This window comes from Molothrus ater, chromosome 2 (assembly GCF_012460135.2).
Source record: "Molothrus ater isolate BHLD 08-10-18 breed brown headed cowbird chromosome 2, BPBGC_Mater_1.1, whole genome shotgun sequence".
Taxonomy (NCBI): Eukaryota; Metazoa; Chordata; class Aves; order Passeriformes; family Icteridae; genus Molothrus; species Molothrus ater.
Window position 1 is genome coordinate 39,462,032 of NC_050479.2, and position 20,637 is coordinate 39,482,668.

Sequence of the window (20,637 nt, forward strand, 5' to 3'; positions counted from 1 at the left end):
ACTTCCAAACAAGACACTACACAGAATAATTCAGAAACTAATTTAATAAACAAATATATACAAAAATGTTCCACAGGCATGAGCCCTGAGAAAAATCTCAGTACACTATCTGAATCTTTTCAACTCAGCATTATTTAACTGTCAGGGTCTTGTTTGGTAATTAACAGCAATGCCTACTAAAGACAAACCACACATCTATCCTTAGTCAACAAAAAGATGGAGAATTTTAGCAGGTGTCAAGGATAATATATATATTGACTCAATGCACTGAATTTCTTAGGAAATGAGCAGAACTTACAGAAAATGATGAGCCATGCTTTGAAACAGCAACTGGGTAAATTCCATCTCCTAGATGCACAGAGAGCTCCCAGCTACTTCTCTTTGATTTAGCAATAGGAATTCTAAAAAGGAAACAGACAGAAGAAAAAATTTTAACAGAGATTTCATGGTTCTCCCAAGTTAACCAGAAGCACTTTCCTCATAGGATGGTCCTGAAGGATATAAAATATCATTAATCTATAGACACAGTTGGAGAGCACACTTGAAAAAAATATATACTAAATACATTTTTTCTGTCAAACAGCATATAAGGAGAAAATACACTCTTACTTTCTTTCTAGATTTGCCTTGACACACTGGGTATGCTGATAAAGTTATAGGAGGCCCTTCAATGCAGCCAGCCCTTGCTGCAGAATTAGCTCAAACAGGATGAAAAGCAGATGAGAAAGTGGGTTGGCAGGAGAATAGCAGCAGTGATAACTGGAGCAGTCTTTTCAAGGGCAAAATATAATCATTATTTCTTTAATCTCATTCTCAGTAAACCTTAATTAAAAGCCAATTACAGACAAAAGATTCAGCCAAACAAGTAATACAAGTAATTTTATAACTAATACATATTTTTAAGTACTCATCCACAGAGCCCTTCAAGCATACTGAAAAAATAATGATGTATCATCACAGCCCACACGGAGGATTGTACCGATTCCTGCAGCATTTTGTGGCTGCACCATTTATCAAGTAACACAGAAAACCTGAATCTTTTCAACTTAAAAAAGCACACACCTGGCAGCAAAGGAATGAGAACTGAGCCTCCATTCTTCAAAATTCAGAGTGAAACATGCAATTTTCAGCTATTTTATTTAAATGTATATTCATTCTCCATTTCCTCATTCTAACTTCTTGAGTCTCTCCCACTTTGCCATAAGAACTGGTGTCCAAAAGTACACTACAACTTTTCTAATGAGTGGGTACCATATATTACCATGAGCATGCACCACATGGCCTAAAGGGAAGACAAGAAGGTGTGGTTTAAACTCCATTAAAACAAAACCACATTTTGGTATAGCTTTTCTTCCACATTGACTCTTACATATTTAGATTTTTCTGTAAGAAATTTGTAGGGATAATAATTTTTTCACCTTTACATCTCTTTTAAGGATCATTTCTGTTATAACATTAATCTATCATACATTATAGCACTTATTACACCTTTTATCGCATCCCGCAGAATCTTAAAACCTGTAAGCACAATATGCCACGTGGATCCTCCAGAGGATTCAGGTGACCAGTGAACCACATGTCCCCATAGGGAGTGCTCAGGTTTCCTGTGGCATCAACAGGGAGAAGCACCTGTGAGGCCTCTAGAGGCCACAGGAGGAGATATTATCTGTCCAAGCCAAGGATAATACACTGACTTGCCAAGGATTCCAACACTTATTTTAAGAACCTTAGTTTTTTAGATACCTGGAACTTAAGAAAGCACAGGTTCAAGTACTTAATGAGGCAAGTAGCTTCCAAAACTTGTGCCTTGCCATGTGCCTGAAAAGGGGAAATGAAAATGCTAAATATATCAGACACAAATAGATGCATACTAATCCTTAGTTACTTCTGGATGCAGCCAAGTAAGGCCTACATCAAATTTCACCAAGCACCTTAGCTCACCGCTATCACTACCCTAAAAGTTCACAAGACAGATATTGAAAACAAGCTGTTCCTGTGCTAACGATGCCAAGTGTCACCTTTCACATTTAATATAGTGGCAATTGTCAAAACAATAAATCTGAGGAATTATCTATGGTTTATTGGGAGCAATGTCATTTCTCAGCAACTCATATTGGAATTCCTGTATGTCACCAAACATTTAGACTGGCTGATAGGAAATGTGACAGACACAGGAGTTCCTGAAGAAGAGGAAGAGGAATTTCCTGCACAGGTAGCAGGCAGCAAGCTGAGAGATGTTTTCATTGCACTTCCTGGTATCAGAGCACCAGTAAGGAAGAATACAGACAGCACCTGGTTAAGTTCTCCATGACACTCCACTGCAACAACCAACAGGATTTAGTGGTTTATAGCTACTTCATATTTCTTACATTAGAATTAGGACCACATCACAAACTCAGCTTAGTAGATCTGCTTCACTGGTGACATGAGATTCCTTACAGCCTTGCTGGCACAGCCCTGCTTCATATTGCATTTGACTGGAAGTGACCTCATGAATCTGGCTGCTGGCCATCAAAGGAAAGACAGTCTTGTTCTCCAGCAGGGATTATTTTTGTTCAGTCCTGTCTTGCTGAGCTTTGTCAAGTGTATCTCCAAACAGGATGCATGCCTCTTGAAAGGCACGACTATCATCACTGCTTTGCCTGGGTTTCAAACAGCCACATAATTCCTCTCTCTGCACACCAATGGCCAGGAGGGCAAGGTCCAGAGCTACATCAAGTATACAGCAAGTTGTACAGCAATTCCCTCCTGGAATTGCTAGATCCCTTTGCACAGGGACATTTTTCAGCTTTCCTAATCATCTTTGCCTGTGGTTTTTTAACTATAACTCACACTAGCTAGGACATATACTTATGTGAGCTCATGACAATCCTACTTCTTCATTAAACCAAATTCCTTTCAAAGAAATTATCTTGTAGTAGACTCCATTTTGAGAGGATTTGTGAGTAGGGAACATTCATATAAATAAGAATTACGAAGTCCAAAAGTAAGGACCAAAGTCCACGTTTGTTAAATATGAAAACGAAGTTGCTCACGTCCATGAACTACTTTAGAAACGCAGAAGTTTCTACCAGGCTAGGAAACAAGATTTGTTGTGGGATTTTCTGTTATTTTGTGATGTTTGGGGTATTTTAAATCCGAGACATCCGAGTGCATGGGAAATTATATTTGTTCTTGGCCAAGGTTGCTCCCTTAGCTGAGAAGACTTTTAAGTCCTCCCAAAGTAAGCATCTGAACTCTGAATGTATTTCACACTAGTTCACAGAAAACTACCAAACTTCTGGCTACTCTCAAAATATAGAACTTTTAAAATTCTACATAATGGGCTGAAATCCAACATACTGTATTCACAGAAAAAAAGGATAATCCCACTGAAAACAAAAATAGTGTCATTTTTGCCATCATAAAAAAACACAAAGAAAACATAAGGCACTTCTCTTCCAACCCTAGATTCAGAGTACACACAGTATGTCTTTCCTAGGGTTCAACATGCCCTCCCTTTCCTCTCCCAGTTTTGGCAAGTGACATATCATCCAATAAAATTACTTCATTTGCCTATAGAGATCACTGGCTGCAGGAAGAAACACAAGTTTCTCAGCAAGATTAGTGCCAGGTGGATGGGAAGCAGGGCCATGGAGAACTGTGAGCTGCTGATCCTTGCCAGGAGCATTGCACACAAAGGGACAGAGTAAAGGCAGCATGACAGCCACAAGAGGAGATGGGTGGAGAAGGGGGTTATAGACTCCTTCCACACTAAAATGGGCAGTTCTGAACCTCTCCACTCCAAATTGCCTTCTAAGGGGAAGCATCACAAGCATAGGAACACAGCTGAAGAGTGATGGCCTGGCTCTAAGTCATAAAGGCTTTACTCCAAAGCACCAATTACAAAAACATGGAAGCAACACAACAAGAAAAACAGCACCATTTGCCTGCTTAGTTATTTCTTTTCAAGCTCTACTGCTGCTTGTTCAACTAGAGATGATGTGTGTGTAGAAATGTATTATATCCTTTTTAACCCCAAGTGCCATGTGTGGGAGAGGAAGACACTTGAGAATAACACAGCAACCAAAGCTCCTGGTTACTTTGCACGTTTTCAGTGAGGAAAGCAGACAATTGATAAAAATTTTAGGTCGAAATATACTTACTGTGCTCATGGAACACATTAATTAAGCTATTATCTATTCTAGTCAAAAACAAGTAATGAAATAAAATAGACACTCAAAAAGCAAATCAAGTAAAAACTCTGCCCTGGCCATTTTGATTGTCACCAATCAATCAGATAGAAGGAACTCAATAAAAACTACAATTTTCTGCAGTTTGTGGCAAATAAACTTCCCTCTCCCTATTACCAGTGATGATGTAAATGAGTTAGGATGTCACCAGCTCCTAAAGGATCAGAAAATTGAGTATAGCTTTTTATACTTGCAATTCAAAATATGTCTTCTAATGCTGAGGTGGAAAACACAAATTCCTCTTCACTTGATATTTTTGCTGCATAATACTTTATGTAAACAGAGAAATCCCAAACTATCATAACAAATCCTCCCGTTTGAAAGATTACAAGCGTTTGAAAACCACATTATATGACACTCCATAAAGCTGTTTTTCAATTGTGCAATTACCTATTCAGCAGTTAAATAAAAGTGAAATATTGACTTAAAACAATGTTAATGGTCAAAGAATCATTAAGAAATCCTTCATCATAACTTTCACAGCAGGTGGCCTGTAAAATGATCAAGAATAATGTGCTGGATTCTGTAGCCACCAAGGTCAGTTTCTGCATACAAATCTTGCAAAGGGAGAAAAAAAGACCTTCAGAAAGTGGGCCATTCATCTGAACCAAGTTCAGAGAATTTCCAGCACTGTGAAAAGATATGTTATGCAAGCACATAGATGTATTCAGTGGGGGTAGACTGAACCAGCTACATGGAGACTACAAAGGAGCCCTCCCATGGCTCATGAATAAGTCGAGGAAATGATCAGAAAAAAATGCAGAGATGTTTAGACAGATGGCCCACTTAAAATGCCTGGGACAGGGCATAAGCAATTTTAATGAAACTTTAGATCTACCATATAAATTGTTTCTTATTTTCCCTGCCCTCCCCCCACCCCTCAAAAAAAAAAAAATCAAGAAAGGCAAATAGAAATTCAACAACTCAAACAAGAGCCTATCTTGCTATGAAAAAAAAACCTAAAAAAACCCCACAAACCACCAAAAAATTAAAAAATAAAAAAACACAAAAAGGGAAGTAAATCTCGCACTTTTAAGCATATTTAGTTTAATAAGTTCATACGCAAAAAATACCCTTCAGAGAACCTTCAACTATCAGATGAATATAAAAGCAGGGAATGGATAGATTAAAAGAATTCTAAACAGAAGTGTACTGCCAAACAAAACACAAATCTAAGCTTTAGTATCTGAGTACTTTCAACACTTTCCAACATAAAAGTTCATCATCACACAGAAAAGATAAAAGCAGCACTTTCACAGGATTATTTTAAGAACCAAAAATTATGTGCAAGGAACCTAAGAATCTGGGAATATTTTATTCAGCAATTTGAAGTATTTTCTGTATCTATTCACACACATTTTCTACATATATTCAGACTGGTCCATCTATAGATATCATGTGCCTTTTTACATTAAAATAGGTTTTCCTTCTTCCTGCTTTATATGTGCATACATATATGTGTTCCCCTTTCACTGTGAATATGAAAATATACCATCATTAGACCAAATTATAGTTCTTCATATGTCATACAAAATAATAACCTCTACTTGCCTGTGTGCCAGCTGATCAGACAAAGGCTGAAAGAATTACTCAACAGTTATATCAAAAAGGTTTTACATTACATTTTCTTGCATATCACATTGAAATCAATAACAAATATGCATATTTATAGCCTATACGCTATTTGAATAGTGACCGCAGGAAAAAATGAAATTACATGGAAGGTAAACTATAAAATAAAAAAAATGCTTTAAAAGGATGCTATGGAGTGCACTGTGCTTTGATTCAGAACAGCATACATCTGGATGTTCCCTTTTCCTTCAACAGAAGCTTTTCAAGCAATTTGCATTGACATAAGAGCCTGCAATCCAGTGGCCAACAAAAACCTCCAGTGCCTTCAGCAGTGAAACCCAGATGTGGGCCAAGGAAACAATTATAAATCCAGGGTGAATTTAGCTGCCCAGACCTAAGAGTATGGCTCAATGCCTTTCATCTCCATTTAACTGAGAAATAACCTTGCAAAGAACCTGAGCTCACCCTGGCTAACACGCTTCCCCTGTGGAGGTCTCTAAACCTGCAGTGCTTGGGTCCTGCAAAGAGAGACACCCTAACCCCAGTGTTCTACAGCCAGCATCCTCAGCAGGAGCAAGGAACTGGGGGCTCCTCTGCCAAAGCTGTCTCCACAGTCTTAACAAGAAATTATCCTCCAAAAACACAGGCAAACAACAATTCTAAGTTTCTTGAAAGATCTTTCATGGCTCTTTTAGCTTTAAATCTATCAGGTAAATGAAACAGGATTGCTGTTACTGCCTGTCTTGATATAACAAAGTCACGTTTACAGAGCTTATGTTCAAAGAATCAAAGATCCATACTATCAGCCTGTGGGGGTTCACATCCACCTCCCATCTCTCAAGAGAAAGAGCCAGGGCTCAGGTAAGCACTGGGGAACTCACCACCCTGACCCTGCTGATGGTAGGAAGGAATATGAGATTCATGGAGGCTCAGAGAATTCATGGAGACTCAGTTTTGCAGCCTGACTATGCATTCTTTGGGACAAAAAGTTCTGGCACTTGATCCTAATGCTGGGAAATTTCTGTGCACTTCGCATTAGTAAACTGCAGGAAACACAGTAACCCTGGGAGCTGCCAGTAGAGCCCAAGACCTCTCAGTTTCAGAAAAGGGTCAGACTGCCCAGTCCTTCAGCAGGCAACAGCATACCTTGAAAATTTCAAAAAAATAAATGTAAAACATATCTGAAACTGATTTCCTCTCCTATGAGATGTTAGGACCTACTTTAGTATTTGGTTTATGTTGGAAAAAGCAAATGTCACAGACATCAATGCTGGATAAGACACCTTGCTATTTGTTTCATTACAAGCATTTGTGAAATAAGAAGCAAGGAACACTCAATTTGAGTGTTCACAAGTACAGAGAAAAGATATTTATTTTTAGTATAATTTACAAGTCTGTGCTTCTAATCTGTTTTTTCAACCATCTTTTATTTACCAAAGGAGGAGCCACTTGCAAGCAGGTGCTTTTAATCAGATCAGTCAACAATATTGACTTATGCATGCTAACAACCATTATCATGCAGAAAAATCTCAAAATCTGTTTGTCATCAAAAAAAGTTGGTGTTGTTTCTCCTCCAATTGAAGTATTTCATTTCATAACTTTGCTGTTTTCCAAAACTTTTTTTTTATTTTTATTGAGAGATAACTTTGGACAGTTGGCAAAACTAATAATAATAATTCACTCTGTACAAGGAAAACAGTAAACGCCTTTTCCTATACAAATTTTCCCTTATTTCCTTAAGCAAAGAAACTTACTGTGCAGATATTTAAGAATATCTGCAGTCTTACAATACAAAGTCTTACAATAATTATCTCACTTTCTTTTTATGTGCAAAGAGCTTCAGAACAAGCCACTGTGATGGAATAGGGAGGACTAAAGCTCTTCTGTTAACATTATGCAGTAGCAGTTATGTACTTTCATATAACATGATGGCACTGGGATGTAGCTGCCTGCTGGGCAGTATGTTTCCTACACCTCCATTCAAAGAAGGGCTGTTGCCAGTAATAATGTGCTATTTTTCACTTGTATTAAGTTTAGAATATTACAGGTTTGCTGTCTACATAAAAAATAGTTCAGAAGAAAATGCTAACCTACTAATATGAAAATGAGGTGAAGTGATTAAAAATTACATCTAAGTTTGATAAATAAATAATCCAATTTTACTTCTACATATAAGACTACTTCCCATGCTCTCTTTTTGAAACATCCAGGCAAACTTCATGCTAGGTTTGCTGTACTCATCTCAGTGGTGAAACCTGCCTACTAATCTTGAGCTCAATTACCACTAATAGCTGTAAACCTGAATCAAAACACATTTAGTGCTTTAATCTGTCATCCCTTCTGTCAAAATGTCAGTTATTCACCCCTTTTTGTAACAGAAGTTCTGGAGAGTGTGATAACTCAGAGGTAACAGGACAATATGCAGGGGCTGTGAGACTATCAGTGCTCACAGGAGGCACCTCAGATCAGGAGTTCTGAAAGCAAATTATCCCAACCACCTGCACTTAGATTGCTCTGGATCACACTGCAGAATGGTCTTGGGATGTGCAAAGCAGTCCCTTTCTGATGAAGAAAGGTAGAAACCAGATTCCAGAACTGCATCCAGCACACTCCAGTCACAAATGGGCATTCAGTTCACAAGACTAGACTAAATCTAATCAAAAGTCATATACATACAGTGAGAGTCTGAGCTCCTCATCATGAACAAGATGGTACACTTGCACTGGTACACTCTCTAATGACAGCTAGATTAGTTTTTGAAGAATCACTTATTCTCATGAAGAGATTTTCATCTTAATGATTATTTCTGCAATTGCATTGCCTCAAAATGCTAACTAAGTTCAGTACTTAGTCTAGCTATTAAGGAAAAAAAAAACAAACAAAAAACCCTCTGACATTTAAATTCAAGCTCAACCCCTCTTATTTAGTTGCCCCAGTAAAAGTTATGTTAAGAAGTGTTTAATACCTACCAGCTTCTGCCAGCTGAAAGCAAAGAAAATACTGTGAAGTGCAGCATATTTGAAAAACTGTTCTACAGTCATGGAGGAGAAAATGCATATTTTAGAATCAAAGTTTAAAATTCCATTTTGAAAAAGTCATGGCCTGAGTTGCCTCTATCTTTTTAGATATATCTTCTCGAACAGATTGCCATTTCCCCAACTATCACTAATTTACAAACTTAATGCAAAAAAAAAACCAAATTAACCTCTTTCTTATTCAGAGATACACATCTGACCCACAGGCACTAACAACAAACTGAAATACAGTGTTTCCTTAAACAACAAAGTTTTTAAAACCCACTATAGTGAAACTTTTCAGTACCTGCTGAACTTACTAAAGGAGGCACACTATCAGGAGTGAGAGACAGTTACTACAGCCAAGGGAAAAGGAAAGACATCAGAATAAAGCCACCTCTGAGGAAATTTGGCAACAGCACAGAGAGCAAGAACACTGGCCTTCTTATGGCCCACAAGGAACACAATGTGCAAACTAAGGAAAAATTTTAAATTTTTCTAGCTAACAAAAATAAAACTCCCAACCTGTCTTAGACCAAACTGAAAACACCTTTTTAGAGAATACCGCCTCCAAAAATATTTTGACTTTTTTGTTAAGAGCTGTGTATTGAATGCTGTCTTTCCTGTGGTTTACAGTTTCATTTAGGTCTCACCCTTTTGATCTGCCAGTCCCCTTGGAACTAACCAGATTGTATTGCCAGAAGTATGGAATTTCTGCCACACTCTGTAGGACTCATGATTTCACCTGGTCTCTCTAAAGCCTATCAGATATGCAATATCCCAAAGGTCATTACTTAAAATAGAACTACCTCCTCTTTTTTTGTGCATCATGAAAACACAATGCTTGCCAGATTTCAGTAGAGTTCCAGAGTATTGTAACAGCTCAGCCATCACACAGATTATCACCTCCCGCAAACTCCTTGCAGCAGAACCAAGAGTCCATCCAAGAGCTTAACCATCTCATGCCAATGAAATCAGTTTTGGAATACAGCTGTATTGATCATATTTTTCTGTTGTGCTTTCTCCTCTATAAGAGACTTAATTCAGGCAATACACAGAATTCACATTCAGGACAGCCCACAGTCCTGCAAAAGGATGATCAGATTTTCCTTGCTAGCCATCCTACACACCATGGTATAAGAAACAGAAGCTGGCCAAGAGCTGGGATTCATTTGGAACTCTTTTTTTCTAGACAGTGCTTGGCTTTTCAAACTAGGTGCACAAGAACTAGTGCTGGGTGACAACTCAGGTATCAACCATGTATCTACCAAACCACAGGTAAATGTGATTACAGCAATTGGCTGGAAGTATTCAAGCCAGTTTCCAATAGGCAATGTCACAGCTACTTCCCCCCCCCCCCACCCCAGATGTAAGAAATGTGGCATATTTCACAGATTCTAAAGCTTTGTTCTCTGTTTCTTCTGCACTAGACTCCTATGAAACAGATTAATGCCACTAATTCTGTTCAGTTAAAAAAAAAACCATAGCAGATGAGAAAACCCCCAAAAGTTCATTAAAAATTATATTAGATAACATAAAACATGCCTATCTCCAACAAGCACTCATATGTCATGTCTAGACAATTAGAGCCCATAGCAGAGCTCAGTGACTCTCATTACCTTGCACACATCACCCCTACACTTCCAGCTTACATCCGGCACTCACACCACCGAGCTTTCAGCACCTCATATTAACCATCCTTTCCCTTCTTAACTAATGCAAAGAGAAAGGTACCTCTCACAATGAGTTACACCTGAAATTGGCTCAACTACCTTTAGGTAATGCTCAGCTATATTTTTTACATTACTTAGGCACTACAACTCTCAGCCACAGAAACACAGGCATCTAATAATTTAAGAGTGATACATATTCAAAAGATGATAAATATCTATTGCCCTCTATGTGTTTTCATCCTTTTAATAAGATATCTGCCATTGTTCGAATTATGGTCTCACAAGTAAATAGAAGAAAGACAATAAGAAAAAAAAGTGCATGGACTTCCAATTTTGCTCAAGTTATGTACATCAGACCTGAATGAAGGAATTTGAGAATTATTAAACTAGGGTTGAATGTGAAGGACAAAAAATTTGTAACAGCTAGTGCCTCATTCTCATTACTAATATAAGAAATTTTGCCCACTAAGCTTTCTCCTGATTAAGGTCAGAATTAGAGAAGCCAGGCTGTGTAGGTGGGATGAACTGTTATTTTAGCATAATCATGATCAATATAGGATGGGGACATAAAAATGGCTGTACTGACTGGCCTAAATATCCATCTAGTCTAATATTCAATGATAAACAGTAGAAAGTTAAATAAGAGCTAAGAAGACTATAAGAATATAGCTACATTTCTGCAATGTACTTAACTGAAAGTTCCATCTCCTTTCTTTCCTTTTTGCCCAGACAATTAGCACTAACCAGTGCAGTTCAGTAATTAACTAGGCAAAGAATAAATGTCCTAAATACATAAGTAACATAATATATTAAAATGTACTATATAAGTACATTTCAAAAGGCTGTGGAAAAAACTATTTTCTTTAAACATGACCTTTTACACATCCAATTACTATCTAATGAATATAGTTACACATAGATGATACTGTAACTCTTTCTATTGACCCAATATATATATGTTTTTCTGTGAATGCTTCTATTCTATAAACAAGCACAAATAAACGAAGTGTATGTGATCAAAAGGACATTAAAAAGAATATTAGGATTTTTCTGACTCAAAAGACAGACTCATTTTGAACAGAAATGCTAAAATGTGAAGTAAAGCTGCAGTACAAACATGAGGAAGATCCAAAATATTTTTGAAATACACTTCAGCTGTAGTGCATGGCAGCTGAAAGAGGATACCTAAAGGAGATGTTCAGAACTGGTTCTCACAACTTTGCCTTCAGCCCCAATCCTTCCTGTGCACTCACCTGCTGAGGGAATCTATACACAAAATCCATGTTCTCTCTCAGCCCAAAGTTTCCTTGTTTATACCCAATATAATTTTTCTAAAATGCAAATTACTGCAGCCCCTCAGGACCTTCCTAGGGGAGACAAACTAGCCTTGTGTGCTGATTTTGGCTAGGGTAGACGTAATTCTCTTCATAGTTGGTGGCTGGGGTTAAATCACAAACGTCATTATCTCTGAAGAGTTATGCTCCACCCTGAGCCTATTTACTCAAAAGGGTTCACTTAAATACAAGGGTTAAGTCTTGGGAAGAGGCAGCCTGTAGTAGAGGCAGACAAGCAATATCCGAGATCAAAGAACAGAAAAAAAAGCATAGTGAATAGAGGAATAAGGAGGACTTAATATTAGTAAAGCATCTTTAAATGATTGTGATTTGAGGATACAAGTAGCAAGAATAAAGGCTTTGCTGCAGGGGAGGGAGCAGGGCAGGCAACAAAGAATTTAAAGAAAAGTGCTCTCAACTAGCTCAAGGAAACAAACGGGGTAAAGTTGTCTACCAACATCAACAGCCAGGTGAGGACCTGCTTTAAATTTCAGTGTCTGGTAGAAAAATGGGCAGCAGGGCCTGGAGAAAGTCATTACTGTGTCACCAAGGTATGTCACCATATCTGCCACCATCATGCCAGAGAGAGGAGATTCAGAAACACATATTAGAACACACAGGGAAAGACAAAAGCTTAAAGCCTAGGAACCCAGATTTTTTTAGAAGCATTTTTTTATAAACTGGAATTAATGTGCAAATAATTTATTTGTATCATCTCACTACTAACTGCAGAAAGACTAATTTTATTAAGCACCACAGAGAGACAGGATAAAGACCTGTCATCTCCTTTCTAAGTCCATGGGTAAACATCCCTGGTTTCAAAAGAACGAGGTCCTGTGCTGTTCTTTCCTGCCCAGCCTTTCTCACACTACAGGCTTTGAAGATATATGTTAAAGGGAAGCCACAGCCAAAACAAACTCCAAGCACCACATCTAATTACACAGAAAAGAATGGTCTGTGAAAGATGTTAAAGAATCGTCCATAATCATAAAAGAAAAAGTAATCTGAGCAATCTCAACATAGATCCAGGGAAAAATATCCAGGTCTTTGAATACTTATGAAGAAACAACAGAAATCAATATTAAGTATTTTTTACTTAAGGTACCATCTATCCCAAGTATCCCATTGAAAATACAATGGCATATCCATGCAGCTTTCCTTTTAAGATTCACAATACCTCCCAGTTACAAAACCAGAAATATACAGCTACTATGCAGGTAGTAGATCACTGATTTTGAGTTTGCAAATATCAGGGATGATATTCAATTCCAAGACAGCACATAGCAGCATTATTAGCAATGCTACCTATCAAATAATTCTCCCGCTAGAATTATACAAAACTGCATTGTGACAAACCAGCAAATAGGCCTGTAGGTCTTACATACAAAGAAATGAAAAATATTCCTTTCTTTTAGCATCCCTTGGTAATGCACATACCAAGAATATCTTAAAACGAAGGAGATCTCCAAGACTTCTGAGACAAAGGTAGGGCTTATTTTTCTCCTCAAGAAAATGTCTCTTCAGTCTTTTTATTTAAACACACACACTAAAATTATACAGAAGAGACCCAAGTCTCTGAAAGATGAAAAGAAAGAAGTCTTAGCTCAATCTTGTATGTTTACACTTTTAGTCTTACCCTTAAACAAGACTGAATTGAGCATAACCACACTGAAGGTTTAGCTTCTACACTGGCATATCAAATTTCAAGTCAACAGCTCTTTTATTTAAAATATGTTAGATAAAAAGGTAATATGCTCTCTGTAAAGAGTTCCCTGGTGGTTAGAAGAACCAATAAATTAACTGTTACCATATGCTTGGCTCCTTTTGGCAAAATTCAGTAACAAAACACTGCCAAACCTCTTTAGGCGAGCAATAACATTTGGTAGCTTATAGCACAACTTGGGAAAATAGAAAACTGGGCAGAAAGCTTGGAAAATAATAGAAGAAACTTCATTTCTATCCTTCTATAGTTAGCTACATGCTGTTGGAAGAAAAATTCTAACAAAGTCAACTTTATGGGTCTGATCTATGGCAAACAGTTGTCTTCTCAAAAAACACACGCTGGCTAGTACAGTAATCAATTATTCCATATTTGGCTTTTTTAAACAACAATAGATATGTATGACCTATTTTGAAAACAGGAAGGTTTGCAAAATTAGTATTCTGAAGTGTTAACATGCATATTATCAGTGCTTTCATTATGGGTTTATTTCATTATAAATGAGAAAGTTTGGGCTTATTTGCAATGCAATGTTCTTACATTTTACTTATCCTAAAATTAAATACTTCCTATCTCTTCCTCCTATATCTTTTATACCTATGTAATTGAGACTAAATTGTGAGAGATAAAAAGCCTTTAACACTACACCTCTAATTATAGTTATATACTGGGTATTTTCAGGACATGTATTACAGACATTTTTTAAATACCAACAAGAAAAAAGTGAGGGCAAATCTGGCTGGTCCTATTCCTTTACCAAAACAGGCAGGACTTGCTCTGTAGCATCAGTTATAAGTAATCAATATTTTTTCAAATATGAAAATGTCAATTTTTATTTTATTTTTGTAATCATCTATGATAACACAAATTCATTATTATTCTTATTTACAATAAAATGGTTATAGCCTGTTCTGCATGCCATGATGGTTGGCATGTAGAGGAAAAACAGATACTTGAAAATCCCATATTTCTTTAATCAACTGCATCATCCCAATAAATTCTAATTTTGATGTACAAAAAATACTTGTAATTCAGCTTACAGTTCCACACACATCTGGCAAGCAGTGTCAAGTAGGCTGACATGTATAGGCCAGACATTTCACTTCTTAAAGTCATGTTATTGCATGGTTAATCCTATATTTGCATTAATTTGATACAAGCACTTCCAGGTAAAAATAATCCTAAAGTATAGGTCTAAAGATTATAATAATAAGCCTCTGGAAGGTTTTACCAGAGGAAAAGTATTTTTTACCATTCTATGGATGTTTGCCTCATTCAGCCATTTGGGATTTTATTAATAATCTTCTCGTTACTGTATTCATCTTCCAATTTCTTATTTTTTATTTTAAGTAAGACAATGTCTGTGAAGACTTGACACTGAAAGCAGAGACTTCATTACCCTGCAAAATATATCCATATTTTAAAGTATTTAAGAGGGTTAAACAAAATGCAAACATTTAATGCAACATTAAGCATGTGAAATAAAAACTTGATTGCCTAAAGCAAGCATGCTATGCTGTTACCCTGGTGACAGGTTAAAAAAGGATTGTGAGCTGAATGGCTGTATGATATGAAATTAAAATGTTTCACATTGAACAATCCAAAATGAATTGGGAAAGGTTAAAGCAGAGGAGAGAGAAATCAATTCTCCAATGGCAATGGTGAATGGAAGTGAAGTCTGAATAGGATTTGCCAGTGGGGTGCAACAGCTGCCAAATATCCTGCAGCCAAAGAATTACAATAATACTGATGAAGTGTGCAAGAGCTTTTGGAATCATTGCAGGGAACAGAGAAATACTCCTACAATAATGAGGCCATTCTGTGTCCCATCCCACTTTTGCAGTTGAATCAAAGGGAAAAGAAACGGTTGAAAATTGTAATACTGAACAACAAAGGTATAAATGAATTACCTATCCCTTCAATCAGTATCTTGTATTTAACTACAGCCTCTGTGAACATGAATGAAGTAAGCATGCTAAAGAATGGACAAATCAAGACACATACATGTACAAGTATGCAGATAATATTGAATGAGAGACTTGTTTCCCATATATTTTGTTGACAACATTTCTACAGCAACAGCATCAAGAATAAGCTGTACACTACACAAACAAACAGCAGGACACAACCAGTGCCTCAAGGAACTACACAAGGTCAGGTGCTGATGGTCATGCTTATCTTTAATAATCCTCGAAAAGAAATATCAGCAAAACTTCTCATGCGAATGCAATTACAGATGTATTTACTGAGCTTAGAAACCCCAGAGGTCAAGAAAAATGTTGCCCTTCCATAAAATTATCCTAGACAAGTTCATTTCTGCCCTTGGAAACTCCAAGTAAAACACAGAGGAAGACAAAAACATATCCTAAAAATACCTGTGAAATGACCAGGGAGCACATGGCAATTAGCACACACCTTGTCAGTTTTACGGTTTCACGCATACACATTTTACACACAGACAAATATTAAAGAACAGGTTTAGGAGGTGTAAACCTGCATGAGAGGAAATAATCGTTGGGCTTATAGAGGAGATCAAAGTAAATTAAATAGAGAGAGGTCTTGTAAAGAGAGATCTTGCAGAAGAGGTCATAAGCAAAGCACAGATGAGAAAAGGGCCAGATTAACAACTAAAAAAGGGACAGGAATTTGGCAGCACAATAGAAAACATTCACATGTCTATATTATGCAAATTCAAGTTTCAGCATTAAGTGAACAGTAGCTACAGAAGCTATAAAGCTCTTACAGCAGATGCTGTTTTCCCAGAAGACATGGTGAAAATAAAAAATAAACATAGGGACTTAGCCAGGTCCATTTACTTTAGTGAAAGCCTTTCCCACCAGCAATCACCTCAGCAAGATATGGGGATCTTCCCAAGAGACGTTCACTGAGATTCCAACTTTAAGTAATTATTATCTTCATAATGATTTCATAATGCTTAGCAACTCTAAAGATTGAGCAAGTGTGGATTTCTAAGTGCCCAGAACACATTTTTCCCTATAAATGACAGGGATGACAAGCTATGGAAACTTCCCATGACAGACTGCTCTATTCCTGGAATAGATGTTTAGGAATCATATGGAACATATGGCTGTGCTTTCAAACAACTATAGAAATACCTTATATTACCTGTGTTTTTAATCTGATTGCATTAATTAAAGAAAAAAATACCATATATACACTCTGTAGAATAAATGCTACCTTAACATCCCATTCCAACTTTTATATTTTCCATTGAAGTTCATTCCCAACTGGCAAAAAATGCATGTTTCATTTATTTGCAGCTACTTTTTTGTTTCTAGCACATATAATCCTCTTTCTGTGATAAACAACTGAACAACTGAGAAGGGTAAATAATACCAGATTTAAAGACATCTAGAATATTATATAGGGCATCTGGTTTTGTAGTTATTAAGCAAGATTACAAAAAAAACCCCAAAACAGTAATGACTCACAAGAGGTCAAAAGAAACATTAGATAACAGCTAGAGAGACAAGAGGGTTACCACAACCAGAAAAGCTCATTATAAACAAGGATTTCACAAGAGGAGAACAGGGCCTTAGTACCTTGCGAGTCTGTGGCAAAAGAGAAGACCACACAGTGAATAATGGTGTGGAGCTGCAGTAGTTACACAAACATACCAAAGACCTTCAAAGGCCTAACAGTAAATCATGGGAAGAATGCTCAACTTGTTGAGCAGGGGACCAGAACAGCAAGGATAAGGCAGTGCTGTTTTCATGAGCTAAGGATGACTGCATAACTCCAAAGTGGGGGAATGAAGAAAGCCACAAGTAGGCTGGACTTGATCAACCATACCAATGCAAACAAAGCAGTTTATCTCCATATAGAGGGTATCTGTAGGATAGAGGAGTACTCATGTTTAGCTGCACTTCCAATAACTTGCAAGTTCGTATTAATTCTACAGTTCTAGGGAAGAAATAAAAAATTCAATTGACATAATATAATTGATACAGTTCAGCAGTGCCTGTGCTGAAATTAAGAACTCTTTCTCTTTCCAAGAGGCTGGTTCAGATGACTCCAGTGAATTTTCCTGACATCATCTTCCTTCTTTTTAAAATTAATGTAACATAACCTTATTTTGTGCTGCTCCAGCAGTGCAGGAGAGCCAGAAAGCTTTGCTATTGGGCAGCTGATCATCCTTCCATATGGGGAAGCCCTAGGCTGGCAAAGAGCTGGCTCTGTCCCAGACTCCAGCAGGGTAATAGGTGTAGTCTCTGTGAGAGCAAGGATGCCTGAGAGGTGTGGGACTCTAATGCTCTCTGAGCCATTCCCTCTCTGCCCTATAATCAAGGAATGGCAAGGCAGACATCAAAACAGCTGTACTGAATCAACCCAGACAGGAACATAGAATAATTCATTAAACATAAAGCTAAATAAAATCAATTCTGTTCTTGCAGCTCACCAGCCATTTTACCTTCACTGCACCAGACACCTGGATTTCAGAATTTTAAAACAAAAATTTAGCCCAGCTATTTCAGAACTTGACAGAAGCTTGTTTGTATTTTAACTTTTACTATACACTTTCCTTCCCGGGAAAATATTATTTTATGCTTAGAAAGCATAATCCATTTTAGGTCTCAAAATACTTCATACATGTTGATAAACAGATATTTACAAAAACCTCAATAGGGCAGCAAAGTATTAAGGCCACTTTGTCTTTTATAAACTCCAAATTCAACTGACTTCTCTAAGGTCCCACAAGAACAGTTTAAGAATCCCAATCCAGTCTTCTAAATTAAACACACAAGCAAGAAAAATCTTTAGTGTTTTTTTTCCCTTGCTAGCAATTTAGAACATTTTCCAATGTGTTACCATCTCTATGTGTGCAGCATCAGGTAATATGGGCATGCAGCCTCACTGGTTTTTTTCCAAGTCATAAATGATGAAAGGGTAAAACCCATAGAAAAATTAGGAAAATACACTTAGCAGCCAACACAAGCAACACATAGGAAGTGCTGCAGGCAATTGGGTTTAGAAGTATAAACATCACATTAGTAGACCCATGAGATAGCATGATGTAGCCACACCTGGAGAGACACTCTCCTATTCCCCTCCCAACCCACTAATGAAAACAAGTCTGAAGCCAAAATGTGAAGATTCAACTGTACAACATCATTTCTGGTCTCAAAGGCAAACTACATCAAACAGATATAAAATAAGCTGGATTCACTTCAGCCAAAATATGTTTCCACTTGAAACAAGATCAAGTTCTGTCCAGAAGACCTTGGGGTTTTACTAGATGCTGTAAATCTGTTCAGCAGCTGTGGGTGGCACCAGTTTCACAATAAAGTGGACTATGGAGTAAGTAGGAAAAGTCCTAGGTAAAATAACTAAAAGCTGAACAATGAAACAATCATTAATCATCCATGGCTCCTTCCTGTAGGAAATATGTGCCCCTATTATCTGGATATCACAGTGAAATATTCATATTAGTATGTGGTTCACAAAATACCAAACACTTTCATTAGCAAATCATCTTTCAAAAAACACCCCAACCAAGAAGAATCCTAAAAACCAAACCGTCCCACATCAAATTTTTCCCAAGAAAATGGGAAAAATTAAATACAAAAATAAAAATAAACTAAAAAAAAAAAAAAGCACACACAGAAAATGCTCTAAATACTTGATTGCATCACAAAAGTAAATGCTTATATTCCTTTAACTCTGAGCTTGTATGGATCTCCAAGAGCTGTTCTAGTTAAAGCATGGCAAGTTAGTTCTAGGAGCTGTTGATGAGGCCTGGGGCACTATATAACAGTACAGATAGTGGAAACTCACCTGTGGCTGCTCCAGCCAAACCATAACACCATTTATTTGGGCACAGGAAAGGCAAACCAGCCATGGGCTTGTGACCTGCACTAACCTCAACATCAGCCAACCTACTGCAATGAAGACTGCCACTACACAGGTCAGGTTGGCTGAAACTAGGTGAGGGAAGTTGGGTGCCAAAGCTGGCTGGTTATCAGAATATGCTTCAGCAAGAGCCTTACAGCTGATTATTCAATCACTCAGGGGACTGCAAAATACATATTTTCCAGTCACGTGAGAAAATATCATCAGTTATAGAGAAATCCTCCTCACGAGGCTGCTACTAGTCTGACCTGTGCTAAAGAGCTAAGGCCACAGGTGGCCTGTGGCACAGAGGCCTGTGGTAAAGAGCTAAGGCCTCTGGCTCTCTTTTATGAGCTCACATCTTCCTCCTTGCTACACATTCCCACTCTTGTAGCTCTTCCAGAATAATTTCCTTTGTCAGAAGTAACCTGCTTCTGACAGAATGATCTGAAGTAAACTATTATTAAATAGTTTCTATGCTAACATAGGTTGTTTTTGCAGAACCAGATTGGAATGCAATTACACACAAAATCACACCTGCATACCTGGGGAGGAGAAGAAAAGACAGAGAGCAAAGGAGGAGCAGCCTGCAACAAGATTCCTTAATCTGGCTCAGCTGCACTTCATCTGATTACAGTCCTGGTAACCCTGACAGTGAAAGCTGCAGCTTCTGTGAAGAGCTCCAAGCATGGTACTTTCTGTCTATCTGACCAGAATAACAATCCTCATCATGGGCTGAATAAATCACAGGGGAAAAAGGGAACATAAAACACCCCAGCAGTTGTGAAAAGAATGCATATTATAAATATGGCTCCCAAAAGGGAAAAGAAAATAAATTAAAAGCAAAGATAAGCATATAACTCAAGTTTAGCAGAAAACTGTCTGTTTGACAGCTGTGACAAGTTTAAAAGAAATAATGTATGATTTCAAAATACTACTCTTCAGTAGTTTTTTGCACAAGACTTGCTCAGTAATTGCTCACTTGCTTGCTCACTTGTTTCAGTGCAGATGAAAAAAAATGCTGTCAACATAAATAGTGCCAGATAGCTGAAATTCTGTAGGTGATGATCAATATATCAATGTACTTATCCAAAGCATTAGGAGAACATTAAGGATCAGCTTTGGAGCATGCAGTCTGTCTAGTCTGCTCACATCCTTCAACGCAGATCTAAAACTCACACAGACTCCAAATGCCCAATTCTTCCATAGTGAACATTGCACCCAAGATCACAACTGGCCTTG

The 20,637-nt window shown here is 37.5% G+C and overlaps 1 protein-coding gene across 1 annotated transcript in view; it reads right to left on the minus strand.

Annotated features, from left to right (window-relative positions):
* The window catches only part of PCCA (propionyl-CoA carboxylase subunit alpha), a 273,726-nt gene that overhangs the window by 105,830 nt on the left and 147,259 nt on the right, over window positions 1-20,637 (minus strand). The window contains exon 19 of the mRNA XM_036392979.2: window positions 299-401. Coding sequence (XP_036248872.1) covers window positions 299-401 — 103 coding nt within the window. The remainder of the gene's footprint in view (window positions 1-298; window positions 402-20,637) is intronic.